Below are 17,012 nucleotides of genomic sequence, written 5' to 3' on the forward strand. Positions count from 1 at the left end.
GCGCAGAGGCTGAGGGAAATCGCAGCGCTGCACTTGTACCGCCCCAGCTCTTCCCTCCTCACGCGTCCGGTCCTGGCGGGTCAAATCCTGCCTGGAAGGAGAGGAATTGTTTTCTGTGCTGCTTGGGACCCCACTGTGGGATTCCCAGCCTGCCACTGCACTGGGGCCGAGGAACTGCATGCTCCATCCCTGTCCCTTCCCAGTTAAATGGGAAGAGAGGTGGAGAAGGGTGGAAAAGCGGTTGTATTTCGAATTCTCTGTCTCATATGGGTCTCGGTATGGACGAGTTACAGAGCGGTCTCTACGGCCTCCTGCTGCTTTCTCCCTCAGCTCCAGGCTCTCCCGGTCGGGACTGGGCAAACACGGAGGCTGCTGGCAGCCTCTGCAGGGCCCGGGGACTCGCTGTGCCCTGGAGGCTCTGTGCCCCACAAAGGGCAAAGTGCAGCGGTGATCCCGCAGCGAGCTGGAAGCGGCCTCTCGGCTGGGGAAGGAAATGATGGGGACGGCGCACGCACGATCCTGGGGGCTGCGAGGGGGCGGAAGCCCCCTCAGCTTACCCAGGCGGGGTGAGCGCTGTGCGGGGGAGCGGACACGGCCCCAGCGGGTCGCGGGTGCCCCGGAGCCGCCCCCTCCCCGGGCTGGGCTCCGCCGCTCCGGGCGCAGCTGCGGCGGGGGCGGTACCGGGGAGGGGACGGCGGCGGGTCCGGCCCCTGTGCCCGCCCCGCCGGCACAAAACGAGAGGCGGGGGCGGCCGGGGCCGCACTCCCCGCAGCGGGCCGGGCTGCGGGCCGGGCCGGGCGGAGCGGAGCGGGGGATGTAGCGCTCAGCACCGCGGACAGCGGCGGGGCTGGCCCTGAGTCTCGGGGCCATGGCCGGCGTGCAGCAGGGCGAGAAGCAGCTCTTCGAGAAGTTCTGGAGAGGCACCTTCAAAGCCGTGGCCACGCCGCGACCCGAGAGCATCATCGTGGCCAGTATCACCGCCCGCAAGCCGCTGCCCAGGTAAGGGCTACCGGGACAAGGGAGGGGGGTCTGGGAGGTCCCACATCCCTCTCCACCTCTAGTCCTCTTCCCACCATAAGGGGAGTCCTGAGTGTGTCTCCCTGCCACCGGCAGCAGTTCGTGGCTGGAGGAGCCGGGGTACGCTCCCCATGCCTGAGGCTGGGGGTGCTGGCTGGCTGAGCCCCCTCCCTGGGCAGGTGCTGTGCTCCAGAGCTGAGCAGGTTTGGGAAACTTTGGAGCCTGGGAGCAGGGCGAGGGTCTGCAAAGCTCTAGCTGGGCTACAAAAAGGGGGCAGTGCTGGGAGGCATCAGCTGGAAAGTGTGACCAGCTCCATCCCTGCTGTGCAGAGCCCTGGGCTGTGTGTCCTGCTGGTGGCCTTGTCTCTGTGTCAGCCCTTCACCTTCAACCCTCGGGAAGGTGAAGCCTGGGGAGGGAAACAGCCCCCTGGGGCTGGACCCTGCCTTGTCACTGTGGGGAGGCTGGTGACCCCCAGGGACACACAGTGCAAGCAGCCTGGTCACTGCTGTGGACAGGGACAGCTCTGGGGATGGTGTCCCCCACGTCTCACAGCCAAGCAGCTTTGACTTTGCTCACCCAGTACCTGTTCTGTCCTCCTGCCCCAGGAAAGTCGATGCCCCCATGTTTGCCAGAGGCTGAGCAAAGAGGCAGAGAAACCTGTGAAAAGAGGTGAGGGGGCTGCAGGTACCCCTGAGCCTCTCTGCCAGGCTGTCACACAGGCAAAGGTCCATGTGGCTTCCTCACAGCCATGCTCACTCTAATTTAGACCAGCTTTATTTTGTTGATTGTCTCAGTATTTGTTAATATATCCTATTTGTGCTGCTTTTATAAACAAAGGACTTTTTTGCTGGCTCTCCTCTCTCTTTGCTCTGTTTTTCCTCTGCTGGTTTCTGCCCAGCTGGCGTGGGGAACCAGCCAAAGTTCGTGGAGGTGCTGTGTCTGTAGGGGAGAGGGGCTCAGTCTGCAGAGGCTGGGTGCTGGGGGCTCAGCCTGTACTAGGCAGGAGAGAGATCCTTTGCAATGAGCCATTTCGGATGCTTCCCGTGCCAGTGGAGGCTGTGAGCCACAGCAGCAGTGGGGATGGGGGTCCCTTCTGCTCCTGCAGCCCAGCTGCTGAGTGTGAATTTTTCCAATCTCTCTGATTTCCATTAATCTGGGTAGGAAAATGGGAAAAGCATGGGTTCAGCTTCCAATTGAGAAGAGCAACTCCTGTTTCCACAGGCAGTATTTGCAGGGCTTCAGCCTTTGTGGTGGAGAGGAACCTCTGTGTTTTTCTCCATCCCTGCATCGGGTATGGTCGGCACCTGAAGGGCTGAGGGCTGGCTCACACACACACTCCTGCCTGGAGGTTCCTGAGTGAGCTTAAATATCTTGCAGTTGGAGGTGTAATAAGGCAACAAATTCAGGTTTTGGGGAAATACAGCCAGCCTGGGTGCCAGGAATGATGCCTGGCTCTATCTAACCTGCAGTTTGGATGGCACAGACATCGTGGTGGGGCTGAGCACCGCTGCTCGGGGTGTTTGCAGATCCATTAAAAAGTTCCCAAATGTGAGCACCGCTCTGTGCCGTTGGTAGTGACAGCTCCGGTGGCAGTGGAACAGTGCAGGAGCTCTTGGCACAGAGCAAAGCAGCCCCGCTTTGCTGTGGTTTGTGGTGGGCACCAGCTCGGCTTTGCTGTGGTTTGTGGTGGGCACCGGCAGATCCAGGTGCCCACGCCGGGCTGTGCTCCGCTGCCGGGTCAGTGCAGCCCGGCTCCTTTTGTCCCCTGCTGGCATGTCCTGCCGGGCCCGGGGCTGTTCAGGGGTGTGGCAGCTGCACGGAGCGGGGCCAGCCCGGCGGGGCTTGCCCGGGCTCCGCGGGGCTCTCGCTGTGCCCGCCCTGCCCGGGCACGGAGGGGCTCTGCCGCTCCAGGGGCTGCCACCAAAGCTGCAGGAACAGAGATGCTGCAGTTCCCAGCTCTTCTCATCGGTGCTGCCGGCTCGGCTCGCATCCCACGGGGCTCTGCCAGGAGCCCGAGCTGCTGTCTGGGCAGGATCACACCTCTGAGTGCCAGATCTCACCCCCCCAGGGGCTTTGCAGCGGGTCCTTTGGCTGCACGGTGATGTCCCCGAGCTGGCCCTAGGCTCGTGGTCCAGCAATAGCCAGAGCCAGGCTCCTGCTCTCTCTCCATGGAGAGAACAGACCCAGGGCTTGCAGCAGCTCCTGTTGTAGTGGTCTCTGTGCCTGGCTCCACTCTGGGTTTGTTTTTCGGGAAGGTTTCGCTGCGCCACTGCTTGGACCAGCCTCTCTTCCCTGACGATACTCCCGACTAATTTAAGAGCAAATGACTGTGGTGCCAGAGAGGAGATGGGGAAACCAGTTAGCCAAATGAAATATTAAGATGACCATCTGGATTCCTGTTTTCTCCCACACTTGACAGCTGGTCCCCTGCAAACACCCTGCCCTGGATCCGGCCCCGTGCTTCCCACAGCAGTGGAGACGCTGCCATGGTTTCTAGGCCAGCACTGCCCACCTCCCATCAGTTTTCCTGGCTGGGCCTGTGCCCTTTGTGGAGTGTCAAGGGGCTGCACCATGGGGGTCCTGCCAGGGGCCCTCCACAGTGTCCATAGCCCAAAGCATCCTGCAGGGTGCCCTGGGAATGGCTAAGAGCCCAATCCTGCATTCTTGTGGGGCAGCAATGGGGTTACCTGCACAGAAAGTGATGCTTTTCCCCCTTGCCCCATCCCTCACCACTCCCTTCCTGCTGCTTCTGCAGGTAAAGCCTCCTCCATCTAAATTCCCATCAAGCTGTCTTGGAGGTTGGGAGGGTTAAAGCTTTGCTAAACCCACGGTTCATCCTGGAACAAAAGAGTACATTAATACCTTCCCTCTGCTGGGGCTGGAGGGGCATGAAATCCAGCCCCCCAGACAGCTTTGTGCCCAGAGCAGAGCTCTGCCACAGTAAATGGATTATTGACCAGTTTGCAGAGTGAAAGGAAAAACCGAGGTGATGGGGAAAGGGGCTTTTCCAATTAACCTTTGCCCACACAGGGCCTGGTGGGGCTTTGCTGTGCAGCTGAGGGTGAGGGACTGCGTGATGAGGGGAGGCTGGGGCTGACCCAGAGCTTGCCTTTGCAGGGGAATTGCTCCAGCATGTGCAAAACCCCAGTGTGGCATTTGAGGGGGTTTTGTGCCCAGTGTGGAGAGGGATGGGGTCAAGGACAGGGATGACCTACCCTGCCCTGAGCCCCTCTGCCAAACCAGGGTGCCCTCAGTCTCTCTCACTGGGCCCTGAGGATGGGGCTTTGGCTCTGGTGAACTGAAAATGCTTTTAAAATCTGCTGTGTTAAGGTGCCACCAGTGTGGGGATGAGTATGAACACCATGCTGTGGCCCCAGCCCCAGAGCAGGATCTGCTTCCCTCCTTCTGGGCTGGGCTTTTGTCTGCATCTCTTCCCTGGCCGTGACCTGGGGCACAGTGCAGGGCTGGGAGCCCTGTCCCACTTGGAAGCCTGACTTCTCCAGCACTGCTGAGAATTCCATCAGCACCAGTGCCGGGACCTGGGGGCATCCAGGCAGGAGATGCTCCAGGCTGTCCCAGGAACTGGAGCTGGTGGGAGTGTGGGGGCTTGTGGGACGATTCTGTGGGTGGTTTAGTTCTCTGCTGCCACACTGCCAGCCACGGCACTGTTGTCATGAGCTGCCCTGTCTCTGCCCTGTCCCCGGAACTCAGCCAAAATCCACTTTTGGGCACTCTGGGGCTGGGCCTGCAGGCGCTGGTGTCAGCTCCTGGGGCAGCCGGTGATGCCGAGTGAGCGCTGGGGAGGGAGAGGAGGCTCCTGCATCCCTCCCTGCCAGATGGTCTAAGTGGGTCACATCAGGGCAGCGCTGGGGATTTGTGCTTTAACCCTTAATCCCCCGGGATGCGCCGTGCACGGAGGGGGAGGGATGTGCTGCTGAGGTGGGATTAAGCCGTAGTTTGCCATCGCGGGTGATCTTGGAAAGGAGTCTGGGACAAAGGTGCCGTGTCCTGGGTGCCGGGGACAAGGGTGCCGTGTCCTGCCCGCTGCACTGGGACACGGCAGGAGCAGCCACGGCACCGCAGTGTCGGAGGTCTCGGTATCCTCCGAGGATGCACAAAGCAGCTGCGGATCTCCTGTGGCCTCTGCAGCGACTTTTGGCCATCCCAACCTCTGGCTCCCTTTGGCGGCCGCGGTTCCCCAGCGGGCCGGCAGCCCCTCGGCAGGGCTCTGGGCTGTGCTGCCGGGGAGGGAGCCCCGCTGGCAGCCCTGCCGTGCCGCTGCCCCCCAGTCCCGGTAATCTCCCCCTGGCTGGCCGGGCATCTGTTCCGCGGGGCCGCCTGGCTGCCATCTGCTGCTCCATCCAGCGAGCCCCAGTGCTAATGAGCCCGTGGCCCCGGCCCAAGGAGGGGGGAGAGGGGCTTGAAAAGAAAAGCGAGGGGGAGAAGAAAAGCCCCTTCCTCGGAGGGGCTGTCAATAGCGAGGCTTTTGTCTGCCCCTGCCCTCCGGCTCCAGCTGGACGGCGCTGGGAGCAGGGAGAGCTAATTAGGCAGCTCGGAACTGCCGGGGGCTGGGGGCGGCTGAGTGAGGGGAAGAGCTGGGAATGCCCGCAGGACCCACTCCCTGCTGCTCGCAGAGCCTTCATCATCCTCATCCTCCTCCTTTCCATCTGCCTCTGCTCTGGGCTGGTGCTGGGCACAGTGACCCTGCTGGCCTCCCTGCTGGGAAGCGCTGTGATTTTGGGGACAGGTAATTTCTGACCTGTAAAAGTCCCCTTGAGAGCTTTGCTGAGCTCTGCTTGGGGGCCAAGCCATGGCTCCTGCTCCCACACTCACCAGCAAGAACACGGGCACTACCTGGCCCTGCTGCTGAGAGTGAAGGGCCACAGCAGCTGCTGAGTGAGGAAACACAGGATGAGGGTCTCCCTAAATCCAGGATTTGCTGCTGCCCCACCTCTGGCCAAGGGGGAGCCTGTGGTGTCCACACTGTGCCAGGGAAGCACCGTATCCGATCTCTTTAGATGAGGGATGAAATCAGGTGGAAGGAAGCAAAAGGGAGGACAATTCCACTGGCTGGCTGGAGGATGGGTTTGTAGAAATATTTGATTTCACCCTTGATCAAACCCACTGGAGACATTGGCCTGGCTGCCAGGCAGTTCCCTGCCTGCAGATGTTGGGGGTGCTGGGTTTGTGAGGGGAGCACTGGTGGGGTCTGTGCTGACCATGGGGTCCCCTCCCTGCCTCAGCAGCATCCCAGCACTCATGTGAGGCTGTTTCATGGAGTGTGGAAAACCAGGCCAGGGTGCAGGATAACAGTTTAGGGTCTTGCAGGGCTGGATTTCATCCTCACCTGGCTCAGGTAGCAGCACCAGCTCCAGCCAGTCCCCATCCCTGCTTTTATCCCATCCCTGGAGAGGCAGGACAGGCAGGAGAGCAGGACATTTGAGCCCCATGCACGTGTTCACACCCCTCCCACAAAGTCCTGCTAATGAATATTTAGAGCTGTGAGGCCTTAAATAATAAATAGCAGTGATGACCTTGATGACAGGGATTGCTAAGGAGCTTCTGCCCAGCGCCAGGTCCTGTGGCTGCTCGTGTCTCCTTGCTGTCACCATCCTGCCCCCATCATCTGGGACAGCCTCCTGCTGCAGCTTGACCCCAGAAAGAGTCTCTGTGCTGTGTCAGGGGTCCCTTCTCTCACCAGGCTCCCTGGGCTTGGGAGATTTCCCTGGCCTTCTCTGCTCAGCCCCATTCCTACCCTTTCCCACATCTTCATGGCTGGTGACTGTACCTTTCCATACCTCCATTTCTCTATAAATTGGACTTATCAAAGACAACCCCCATGCCAATGAAATGAAATAATTTCATGCATGACCACCCTTTCTTTTCCTTTTTTTTTTTTTTTTTTAAATTTTTTTTTCTTTTCTTTTTCTACCTGTGGGCACTGAAACCTCTTCATCACTGACCCAGGTCAGAAAATCCCACCAGTGTTTCAGTGCAGAGGGTGCCAGGGATTTTGCCACAGCCCCTGCTCTAGCATGAGCCCCCAGAGGCTCTTTGTTGTTCTGAGACTGGGTCTGCTGTGACCCACAGTTCTTCCCTGTGACCCACACACAGCTCCCACCCCCTTGGGCCCTCCTCTGGCCCCAAATCCCTGGTGGTGCCATCAGCTGGAAAACAGGCCTGGGTTTGATGCCTGGATTGGCATTCCCAGCAAAGGGCAGGGAGAAAGGGAGCCAGTTTGTGTTTGCAGCCTTGCTTGCTGATTTCATAGGTGTCTGCACAGAGGCACAGAGGTTGTGATGCCTGAAATCCGGTGGCAGTGGTGGGTCCCAGCAGCACAGCATCCCAAACAGGCTTTGGGGTGTGCCAGGGATGCGCGGGCTGGAGCAGCAGCCCTGGCAGCGTGGCCAGGCACAGTGCCCAGGTCTGTGCCACCATCTCCTGGCAAAGGCCACAGGCCCCTCAGTGGGACAGCGGGTGCTGCAGAACTGGCTTCTCCAGCAGGCACTGGAGCTGAAAGCGCTGACAAACACGGGCAGTTTAAAAATAGCCGTTTCTTTCGCACGCGGCGGGAACGCTTTCCCTGCCAACGCAGCAGGGACTGCAGGAAGGGCTTACGAAAAATAATGCAAGTGGCAAAATAAACTCTATTAAAAACTGTGCTGGTGTTTGAGGCGGGCTGAAATGAGTCTCTGGTCTGGAGGCAGCGAGGCTGGGGCTCCACTGATGACCCATTTAACTCTGCATGTTTAATTTATGAATTGTCATTAATGGAAGAAGAAGCAGCTGATGCCCAGCCCCGGCTGGGGCATCTCCGTGTTCACCCCTGGGTGGGCAGAGGAGACACTGTGGGCAGGGTCCTGCTGCCTGTGGGGCTGCTCTGCTCTCTCCTCCATGGGCCAGGGGAGGCTGTCATTGCTGGCATGGGCTGTGGGGGCTTTCTGCTGCTGGGTTCCAGGGCTGGGGTCAGGTGCCCATCTCACAGCCCACAGGGTGGCTGAAATGCTTTGAGACCCACAGGAAACAATGAGAAAATGGGTTTGCACTGCCACTAACATCAAATTCCAGCAGGAACTTGATGGCACTTTGGCAATGGGCTGGTTGTATTGGATTTATCTCTGTGCCCACGTGTGTTGGAGGGTGACTGGCACAGAGTGGGGCAGGAGGCTGGGATTTGAGCTACATTACCGTCAGGATGAAGAATTAGCTACTGCCCAGCAAGAGAAATATTTTTGCATTAAGAGAGATTTCACAGTTAAAGAGCTCCTGCTGTATTAATCTGTGGGTCAGCTGGAGCTGCCCTACAATCCCCTGCCCACCAAAGCTGTGCAAGTGTAACACCACTCTGTAAGAGCATGTAAATATAACAGAAGTCATTCTCCACAGCTCCATCAGCTGCAGCCAGCAGAGCAACCCTGCTCTGCCAGGGCATGGACATGGCTGTGGCCCAGAGGGTGCAGGAGGCAGTTTGGGATTTGGGCAGATCCGCTCCTGAGGCTGGTACTTTGACTCAGAGAACTTATTTCCCATAAAGCATTTGCCCTCTTCAAACCCCCCTGCTCTGATCAGAGCCTGGTCAGGATTGTTATGATGAGGACAAGCAAGACAACTGGCTCCAGCACTTCTTTGAAGGGATGGGCTTTTTATTCTTCAGAAAATTCCAAGACTGGCAACTTAGAGAAAATAAAACCCCAAAGCAACAAAATTTGTCATGTGTCACCTGCCCTTCCCTGTGTGTGGGACAGCTTCCATGGTTACCCCTCACCTCCACCCCATCCCTGCCTTTGTCTGCCCATCAGCCACACCTGGGCAGGGTTAGAGGGTGATGGTGCAGGGCCAGCAGAGCAGAGGGGCAGGAGGATAATGCCATGGAGAGGGAGGTGCAGGGGGTCTGGGTGGGCACCACCAGTGGAGGAGGAACAAAGGGAGCCTTGGTGTAACCCCTGAAGTGGGAGCTTTGCAGCCTGACCTGCTGGGGAGCAGTGGGACCCACAGGCTGTGGGCCTGGCTGTGCCCTGTGTCTGCTAAGCTTGGTCTCCTGGTGACCTCCTCTGGCCCCTGGGAGTCCCTGTGTGGGGCTGCAAGCCACAGGGTGTGTGGGCTGCATCTCCCCTGGGATCCCTGGACATCCCCAAATGAAGGGATTCAGTTCTGTCTGGTGGCTGGAGAAGTTGTTGGTGTGGTTTTGGACCAGTCCTTGTGCTCTCCCAAACACTTCCCACATGTGGGTCAGCAGCTACTGAAGGTGAAGGGGTATCTTTTGGAGGGGTTTTGGATGTTTTGGTGATTCCAGGCTGCCAGGGTCCCTGTCTCTATCCCTGCCCTCACTGTGAGTGTGGAGCATCTCTGTACCTGCAGGGCCAGAGCCAAAGGCACAACGCTGGCAGCACATGCCAGTGGAAGGTTTAGCTCCTGCTATGTGCTGCCTTGTGGCAGTATTTACTCCCCTATTGCCTCAGGAGTTCACCACAAGTGCTTTTTTCCACCCAGAGCCCCAATTTCCCTGTTCCCCCAAGAGGGCTCAGATGCCCAAAGGCCCTGGGCACAGGAGCTGTGCCATGGGGATGGGTGGGTTAATTTTGCAGTGGAGGCTTGTGGTCCAAAGTGCTGGCTGCCTGCTCTCTGGGCTGTGAATGCCACCCAGGACACATCCATCCCTGATTAATGGGATCTAAAAAGCAGGATCCTAGGGACCTGTGGCTCCCTCCCCACTGCTGGCTGCCACAGCCTCATTGGCTCCCTCAGCCTGCATTGCTCCAGGTTTGTCCTGCACAGAGCAGAGAACAGGGGTCTCACCTTGCCTGCCCATGGTGGAAAAGCAGGCAGTGGAGCCCCTGGCCACAGCCTGTGCCCTGCCTGCAGAGCTGGCACTGGGGCTCAGCCAGTGCCCTGCTCCCCCTGCTCACCCTCCCCAGCACTTTGGTATTGATTTGACCTGAACTCCCTTTAATGTGCTGTGATTTCTTTCAATTAGGCTTTGAGCGAGGTCTGTGCCACGTTCAATAGAACTGGACCAGTGCCTGGACTAGCACTGCCCAGAGGGAGATGCTTGCAGATGCTCCCCCATCCCCAGCAAGAGCATCCCCCCATGCCCTATTTTCCCCATGTCCCATGAGGATAATCCCACTGCTTCAAGGTTGTTCCTTGTCCCCTCTGCATTTCCTGGCCCTTTGCATCCACTGGACTGGTGGCTTTGCCAAAGGGCAGATTCAGGGTGATTCCTGCTGTGTGCAGGAGCAGCCCCACTGCAAACAGGAGCTGAACCAACCCTGAGCACTCATTTTCACCTGCCCAGCAAAGCTTTTCCCATTCTCCTTGGTGGCTCTCATCCCCTCAGGGCTGCACTCAGCTAAGGCAGAGCTTGGGTCACATTGTTTGCAGCAAACTGATGGGCAGGGTGCTTGTTTCCAGAGATTGTGTGGAGCAGAAATCCCTGCCCTTCATCTCCAGCTGCAATTACCGAAGCCAAGTCGATGCAGTTGATGGTAATAGGATGGTAACACTGTCTGAATTTGTATTTAATGCTGATTCCAAGGGTCTATAATCTTCATCAGCACCACATGACTTTTTATAGAACAGAAAAATGTGAGAGCGGTTAATGAGCTGTAATTCTGGAGAGCTTCTGCCTTGATTGGGACTAATTATTTTCTTTATAAAAATAATTAACCATCCACACAACCTATAGAGTGAAAGGCATGTGGCATTAATTAAACCATGCAGTATTTTCACTGCACCTTTATCTCCCATTTCCCAGCACATCCCAAACAGATGCCAGGCTGGGCACAAGCTGGCATCATGTGAGGGCTTGTGCTGGGCACAGAGGGCAGGCCCTGGGTGAGGGGGCTGCCCCAGATCCCAATCCCACAGCCTCTTGGCCCTGCATGTACTGTGAAAGGCCTCATTTGGGTAGGGAAGGCTGGTTTGGGGGGTAAGGTGATGGTGCTCACACGTGGGGTACAGAGGGGACACTGGGGGTGCCAGTGGGGGACCCTGGCAGGACACAGAGCTCTGTGCTGTGTGCTCTCATTTTCTGTGGGGCATTAGGATATCCCAAAATTGAGGTGGTGGCTTTGTACAGGCCAGACCTTTGTTCTCCAGCCCTCTGGGATCCTGGGATGAGTCCCAAGTGAATGTGCCCCAGCACCGGGGCTGTGCGTGCTGAGACACACACTTACATAATACATAATTGTTAACAAAACTAATTCCCCTATTTTCCTGGAGGTATTCTGAGAACTAATGAATATATTTGCATAATCTTGATTTTGTTTATGAATAATTCTGGATTATCCAAATGTGAATAACACCAGGGCTTTGCCACTCTAGATTGCCTTTCAGCTGAGGATAGCAAAGCATTTTACAAATATTAGTTCAGCCTCACAAATCCCAGCAAGCAATAAAATTATTATTACACCCAATTAAAGATGGATGGGATGGAAACTGAAATGATTCTCTGCAGCCTGTCCTGGCAGGGTCTGCCACAGGGACTCACCTGCCTCTTCCAAATCTTCCCCCTAGGAAGCAGCAAGTAGAAAAATATCTCCCCTTTTCTTTTTTGGGATGATTTAAAACAGTGGCCAGAGTTGCAGGGTGGTGTGGATGGTTGGGGACCTGAGAGCAGACAGGAAGTTTCTTTCTGGCTCTGACTCCCACATGGCACTGAGCACCCCACAGCCCTGTGTGTGGCAGGGATGGCACAGCTATACCAACCTTTTCCACCTTGGAGCACAGTGGGAGGAGAAGAGGCCCTGTCTTCCCTTCCAGAAACTCTCCTTTACTCAAAACCTCCTCACCAGTCCTTCCTGGGCAGGCAGCCTGACCACTGAGGTGTTTCCCACAGGACCAAGGGGTGTTACAGGGAAAGAGGATTGGAGTCAAGCAAACACTCCCACCCATGATGCTGCAGTTCAGGAGCTTCCCAGCTCAGCTGTCACTGCACACACAGGGAGGAAAAGGCCCTTTTTGGCCATAGAAAACCCCTGTCAGTAAGTGAGGGTGGGAGTTTAGAGTCCACTTTCCACATCCCCTGCTGGGCTGGGATTGTTGCAGGCTCTTTGCTCAGCAGCAGAAATCTGTTGGTTAATTCCTTTCCACGGGAGCTAATTCCTGCCCACGCTTCTCTGTGGGGACATCTGCTCCTCACGGTGTCATGGAGCCCTCCTGGCCCCAGGGTGGCCCTGGCAGTGCAGCCCTGTACATCACAGGGGCCTGGATGTTCAGGAGACAAGTCCCAAGGAGAAGGGTGGCCAGGGAACCCCTCCTCACCAGACCCTGCCCAGGTGATGCCCTGGCTGGGGACACCCATTTGGCACCCAAGTTGGGGACATCCATTTGGCTGCACTCCTGAGTCTGTCCTGGGAGATTTGAGCAATTTTTAATGTTGGAGTCATTTCAAGCTGAGCCCTTGGGAATCTCTGTTCCCTAGGGAGCACCATGCCTGTGTTCTGGCACATGGGGTGGCTCAGGCTTTATGAACAGCATCTGGTGACCTGGGTGTCCCTGTCCCCAGCCTGGGTGGATGGATGGGGCAGCAGAGAGACTCAGCCAGGCATTTCCAGGGCAGCTCTGCAGGCAGGTGGCAGCTGCACGAACAGATTTTGTTCTTGGAGTTACCTGAGTGTTGGGACCTCCAGTGTGTTCTCCCCTTTTCCAGTGACAATTCAACGGAAGAAAATTAAGGGAGAAGAGGAAAAACTATATGTGAGTGGCAAAGAAAGCATTGCTGCTCCAAGTGGATCTTCTCCAGCCACCTCCTTGCTGCTTTCTAAGTGCCTAATTACTAATTTATTTTTAAAGTGATCTCTCAGTGCTCCCAGGAGCTTTGGGTAACTGTGTGCTTACCATTCCCTATTTGATTAAAATTTAACGAGTTGTTATTGGCAAATTCACTATTTCACTGCTGTTTGCCATGCCAAATAGCACAGGGTTTGGACAATGGGGAGAGCAGGCACATCTGATGGTCCCAGGAGCAGAGGCTGGCACTGTGCAGCCCTTTGGGTGTGAAGGTGCTCTCCAGCCTGACCATATTGCAGGTAATGCCAAAGCACTTCTTTTCTAGGACATCCATGAGTTTTGGTTTTTTTTTTTTTTTTTTTTTGTGAAACCCTTCCTAAAGCATTAAGCATCATCCTCAGCTTCTGGCTCCCCGTGCTGTGTTGAGAAATGCCCAACCACAGCTGCTGGGCTCCCTCCAAGCCCCTTGGTCCTGACCTTTGCCCAGCTCGATTTTGCCCTGTGCTGCTTGTGGGTGTTTAATGGGAAACGTGAGCTCAGATCCAGACTTTTCCTAATCCCAAGCTCTGCAAGGGCCGTTCCAGGCTGTCCCCATGCCTGGCTGTCAGCTCACCCCTGCTGCAGGCTGCCTGGGGGTGATGGCAAGGAGAGGAGCCGGGAGTGCTGTTTGGGGCCAGCTGCGAGGAGAGTGGCTGTGGGGTTATGGTGTGGTTTAGCATCAGCTCTCAGCCCCAGGCCTCTGGGTCACCCAGGAGCCAGGTGACCCCCAAAACATGGATCAGGGACATGCCAGATCGCTGTGCCATGGGGCAGCACGTCAGCACTTCCATCTGCATTTGCGGGTGCCCGAAACAACCAAAACTCCTCTCGTCGTGTTTCCTGATGGAGGAGAAAACTGGCTGCTGTACAGGCATGGGAACGCGCAGGGTGTTTGTGTAAGGAGGAGGATTTGAGGACAGGAAAGGCACAGGATTGTCCCCCTGAGAGCCAGGCTGGCCCGGCAGTGTGCAGGTGCTGACGGGCAGGAAGCTCCGCAGGGACCCCGAGCCGAGCCGGCAGCGTGGGAGGCACAAGATGCCGCAGGAACCGTTCGAGATGGGGCAGCCGGCCAGGTTTTCTTTAGAAACAATGTGACCATGTGCCATATTCCTCAGGTTTCTCGCTGTTATCGCTGGCAGGCAGTCAGCAGAGCCATCCTGGTCGCTGACAGCGAGGGAAAGGGACAGCGAGCCCTGCAAGGAAGGGGGACAGGGATGGGGCTCCTGGTGCCCCTAGGGAGGAGGGGACCGAGCCGTGGGGAGCAGGGAGAGGCTGTGCTCACCCTCCTGCCCGAGGATGCCTAAGAAGGCGATTCACGGAGGCATGGCTTTCCCCGTGGAGCTTCCCCTCTGCAGGGATTGTCCATCCCCTGCTGCACAGCAGGAGCCGCTGCCAGCTGGTGCCCGGGACAGAGCCCTCCCCGTGGGCTGCCACCTCTCAGCATCCCCCGGAGCATCTGGCACCGATCCTGTGCCGCCAGCGGGGCCTCTTCCAGCAGGGAAGCTCCTCTGTTCTGATCCAACCATGCATAGTAAATCAACTGCTGGAAAAGAAAGAGCCAAGCTGCTTTTTTGGCCCGGGATGTGCTGAGAGCGGTCGTTAAACCTTTCTGGAGTGCAAGAAGGAAAAGGAGCCGCATCCAGGCTTGTGCTAGGACACAGGGTTCCCAGGAGCAGGAGGGGGAGGCGAGTCACAAGTGGCAAAAATCTTATGAAAAATGTATAGTACAGAATTGTGTTTCTCTTGTGCGTTTGAACTGCCTCAAGAAACCCACGTGTCTTTCTGCAGCTGGTGCCTCTGCTGATACACAGAAAAAAATAGCAGGGAGAAGATTAAAATTGAACTGGCTTGGAGTCTGTGTAATCAAGGAAAATATCTCGGTGATTTGCTATTATAATTTTCAATAACAAACTGCAGGGCTCCTGCTGCACTAATAATAGCGGGTTGAATGAGGTGGGCAAAGAACCTGCCTTGGGTGTTTGTGTGTGTGTGTGAGTGCTTGTGGGAAGCACTCACAATATTCCCCATCTCCTAATTTTGAAGAGGTATTTTTAGTGCGTATTTCAAAGAGCTTTACATAAACACATCTGCTGGAGTTTTTGCTGGGAAATGTCTTTACAACAGTCTTTTCTGTCCCCTCCCTCTTGGGGGACAAGGGAATGGTCTGACCATTTTCTTTTTCAATCAGATAAGCAAAGCCAGAGAGCAAGAGAGAAAATCACAGGCTCATTTTGCCGGTGCCAAAAAGCTTCTCAGCCCAAAGGGTGGATTTTAGAAACACTTTGAGCAGCTCAGATCACCCTCACTAGAGCCCAGGGCAGAAGCACACATGATGTGGCTGTGGCAGAGAGTGCAGGGATGTGGGAGAGCGGGGATCCTGACCCACCACTGCCTTCTCTTGCACAGTCAAAACCTCCAGGTGAGGAAAAGAGAGGAAAGATGGGATATTCTGTCACCTGTCCATGCACTTTCTGCATGTTACTCAAGAGAAGTGGCAAGAACATCCCTGGTGCAAGCAGCTGCAGGCACAGGAGTTTCTCCAGCCTCCCCTCAGGATGCCATATCCTGATATTCCCAGTTCCATCCTTCATCATTTAATGCCAGTGAAACATTCACAGCTTTTAGGCTCATCAGAGATGCTTTAGCCTATTTTATTTGCGGGGTTTGGTTGGCTGAAGCTGCTCCTGCCTTTTCACTGAGGGGTGTAAAGATGATGGGAACATGAAGCCAGCTAGGGCTGAAGCAGGGAATGTAGTAAAGTTTCTGTATTGGCTGTCCCAAATCCTCTGACCTTGGAAGTGCTGCCAGTGCAGGTCTGCCAAGTGCACTCAGTGCCCAGGGCCTCTGAAGTGCTTTGCATCCAGCACCCAACCCAGCTGCATGTGCAAAGGAAAATAAAGGATAAAAAAATCCCCAAAAACTGCTTGGTTAGCATGGTCCAGCCCCAGTTTGCTTACACTGCTGCTTGCAGGGCAGCTGGGAAGGACACAGGGGCTGCACAAGGCCACCGATGGCTGGAACTGCTGGGGTCCATCCCGTGGAGCTGAGGGACAACACAATTGAGTGGGGAGATGGTCTGGTGCCACAGTCTGGCAGCTGAAAGGTCACTAGGGAGAAAATTTTCCTGCTTTTGTCTCCTCTTGAGACGAGTTACTGCAGGGAAAGGCTGACTGATGGAAGGTTTGTGGCAGGAGGCAGCTGCAGGGCCAGGGGAGCTGGGCTGGGACACAGGAGCCTGTGGGCAGGGGATGGCAGCACCCAGGGAATGTCAAGTGCACAGCAAACCCCCCTGAGTGCTGTCACTGAGGGCTGGGGGCACGGGTGTCGCTGGGCTCAGCTCCCCGAGCAGCCTGTGTCACCAAGTGCCACATGTCATGGCCTGATGAGATGGCATTTGGCCGTGGCAGGCAGCATGGCAGCCCAGGATGGAGGGATGGACATGGTCTGGGAGTTTGCTCCCTGAGGCAGCAAATGCTTTGTGCCTTTGTCCTGTCCTCTGTGGGCAGTGCCAGGATCTGTCCATGGGCAAGGGCAGTCATTAACTGGGCTCCACGGTATCCCCACACACTGGGGGTGACATCCCTTCCCCAGGCAAGGGAGGCAGAGTGGGTTGGCCTCAGGGCACTGCCAGCAGCAAAGAGCCACCCATCCCTTCTCCTCCATGTGGCCATGGTGGTTTATGGTGGTTTCATCCACCTTCAAATAAGGGATGTTGAGTTCCTTCCCACCGGTGACCTTTCCTGCATCATTGGTATTGGGGTAGGCAATAGATCGTGACCCTCTGCTGCCAGCACATGCTGTTAGAGAGGGAATACATGTGAGAGCCCAAATCTGACACCACAGTGTGAAGGTGGGCAACCTGGGCTGTGAGAGGCTTGTGCTGGTGCAGAGTTGAGGGCACTGTGTGCCTGCTGCTTCTCTTCCAGCCACTGCAACGTTGGCAAAAATTGCCATGAACCCAAAAACCCCTCCTGGACCAGAGCCTGCTGGGATGGGAAGGGACAGGATGAGCCAGCTGTGGTGGGTGGTTGCACAGGACATGTTCTGCACTGAGTGGGTGGCAGGCAGCCCACAGGTGCCCTGCTGTGGGGGGTCTCCCATCAGGAGCAGCTGTGCTGCTTCTGGACAGGTCTGATGGGCAGGCTGGGTTCCTGCACAGGAGAAAGAAAGGGAAGAGAAAAATGAGTGCAAGGGATCAAATTGCCAAGTGGAAATGGAGAAGTTTG

General features: G+C 56.4%; 1 protein-coding gene across 4 annotated transcripts in view; it reads left to right on the forward strand.

Moving 5' to 3' along the window:
- Positions 1-736: 736 nt before the first annotated feature.
- SRRM4 (serine/arginine repetitive matrix 4) overlaps positions 737-17,012 on the forward strand; it is a 46,197-nt gene continuing 29,921 nt past the window's right edge. For 2 of the 4 annotated variants that reach the window (XM_077187635.1, XM_077187637.1), the window contains exon 1: positions 739-999. In XM_077187635.1, the coding sequence (XP_077043750.1) occupies positions 869-999 (131 nt within the window). In that variant the 5' untranslated portion in view covers positions 739-868. Of the gene's footprint in view, positions 1,000-17,012 lie in introns of all 4 variants that reach the window. The other 2 variants (XM_077187638.1, XM_077187636.1) reach the window with 2 other exon arrangements.

This window comes from Agelaius phoeniceus, chromosome 18, assembly GCF_051311805.1.
Source record: "Agelaius phoeniceus isolate bAgePho1 chromosome 18, bAgePho1.hap1, whole genome shotgun sequence".
NCBI lineage: Eukaryota > Metazoa > Chordata > Aves > Passeriformes > Icteridae > Agelaius > Agelaius phoeniceus.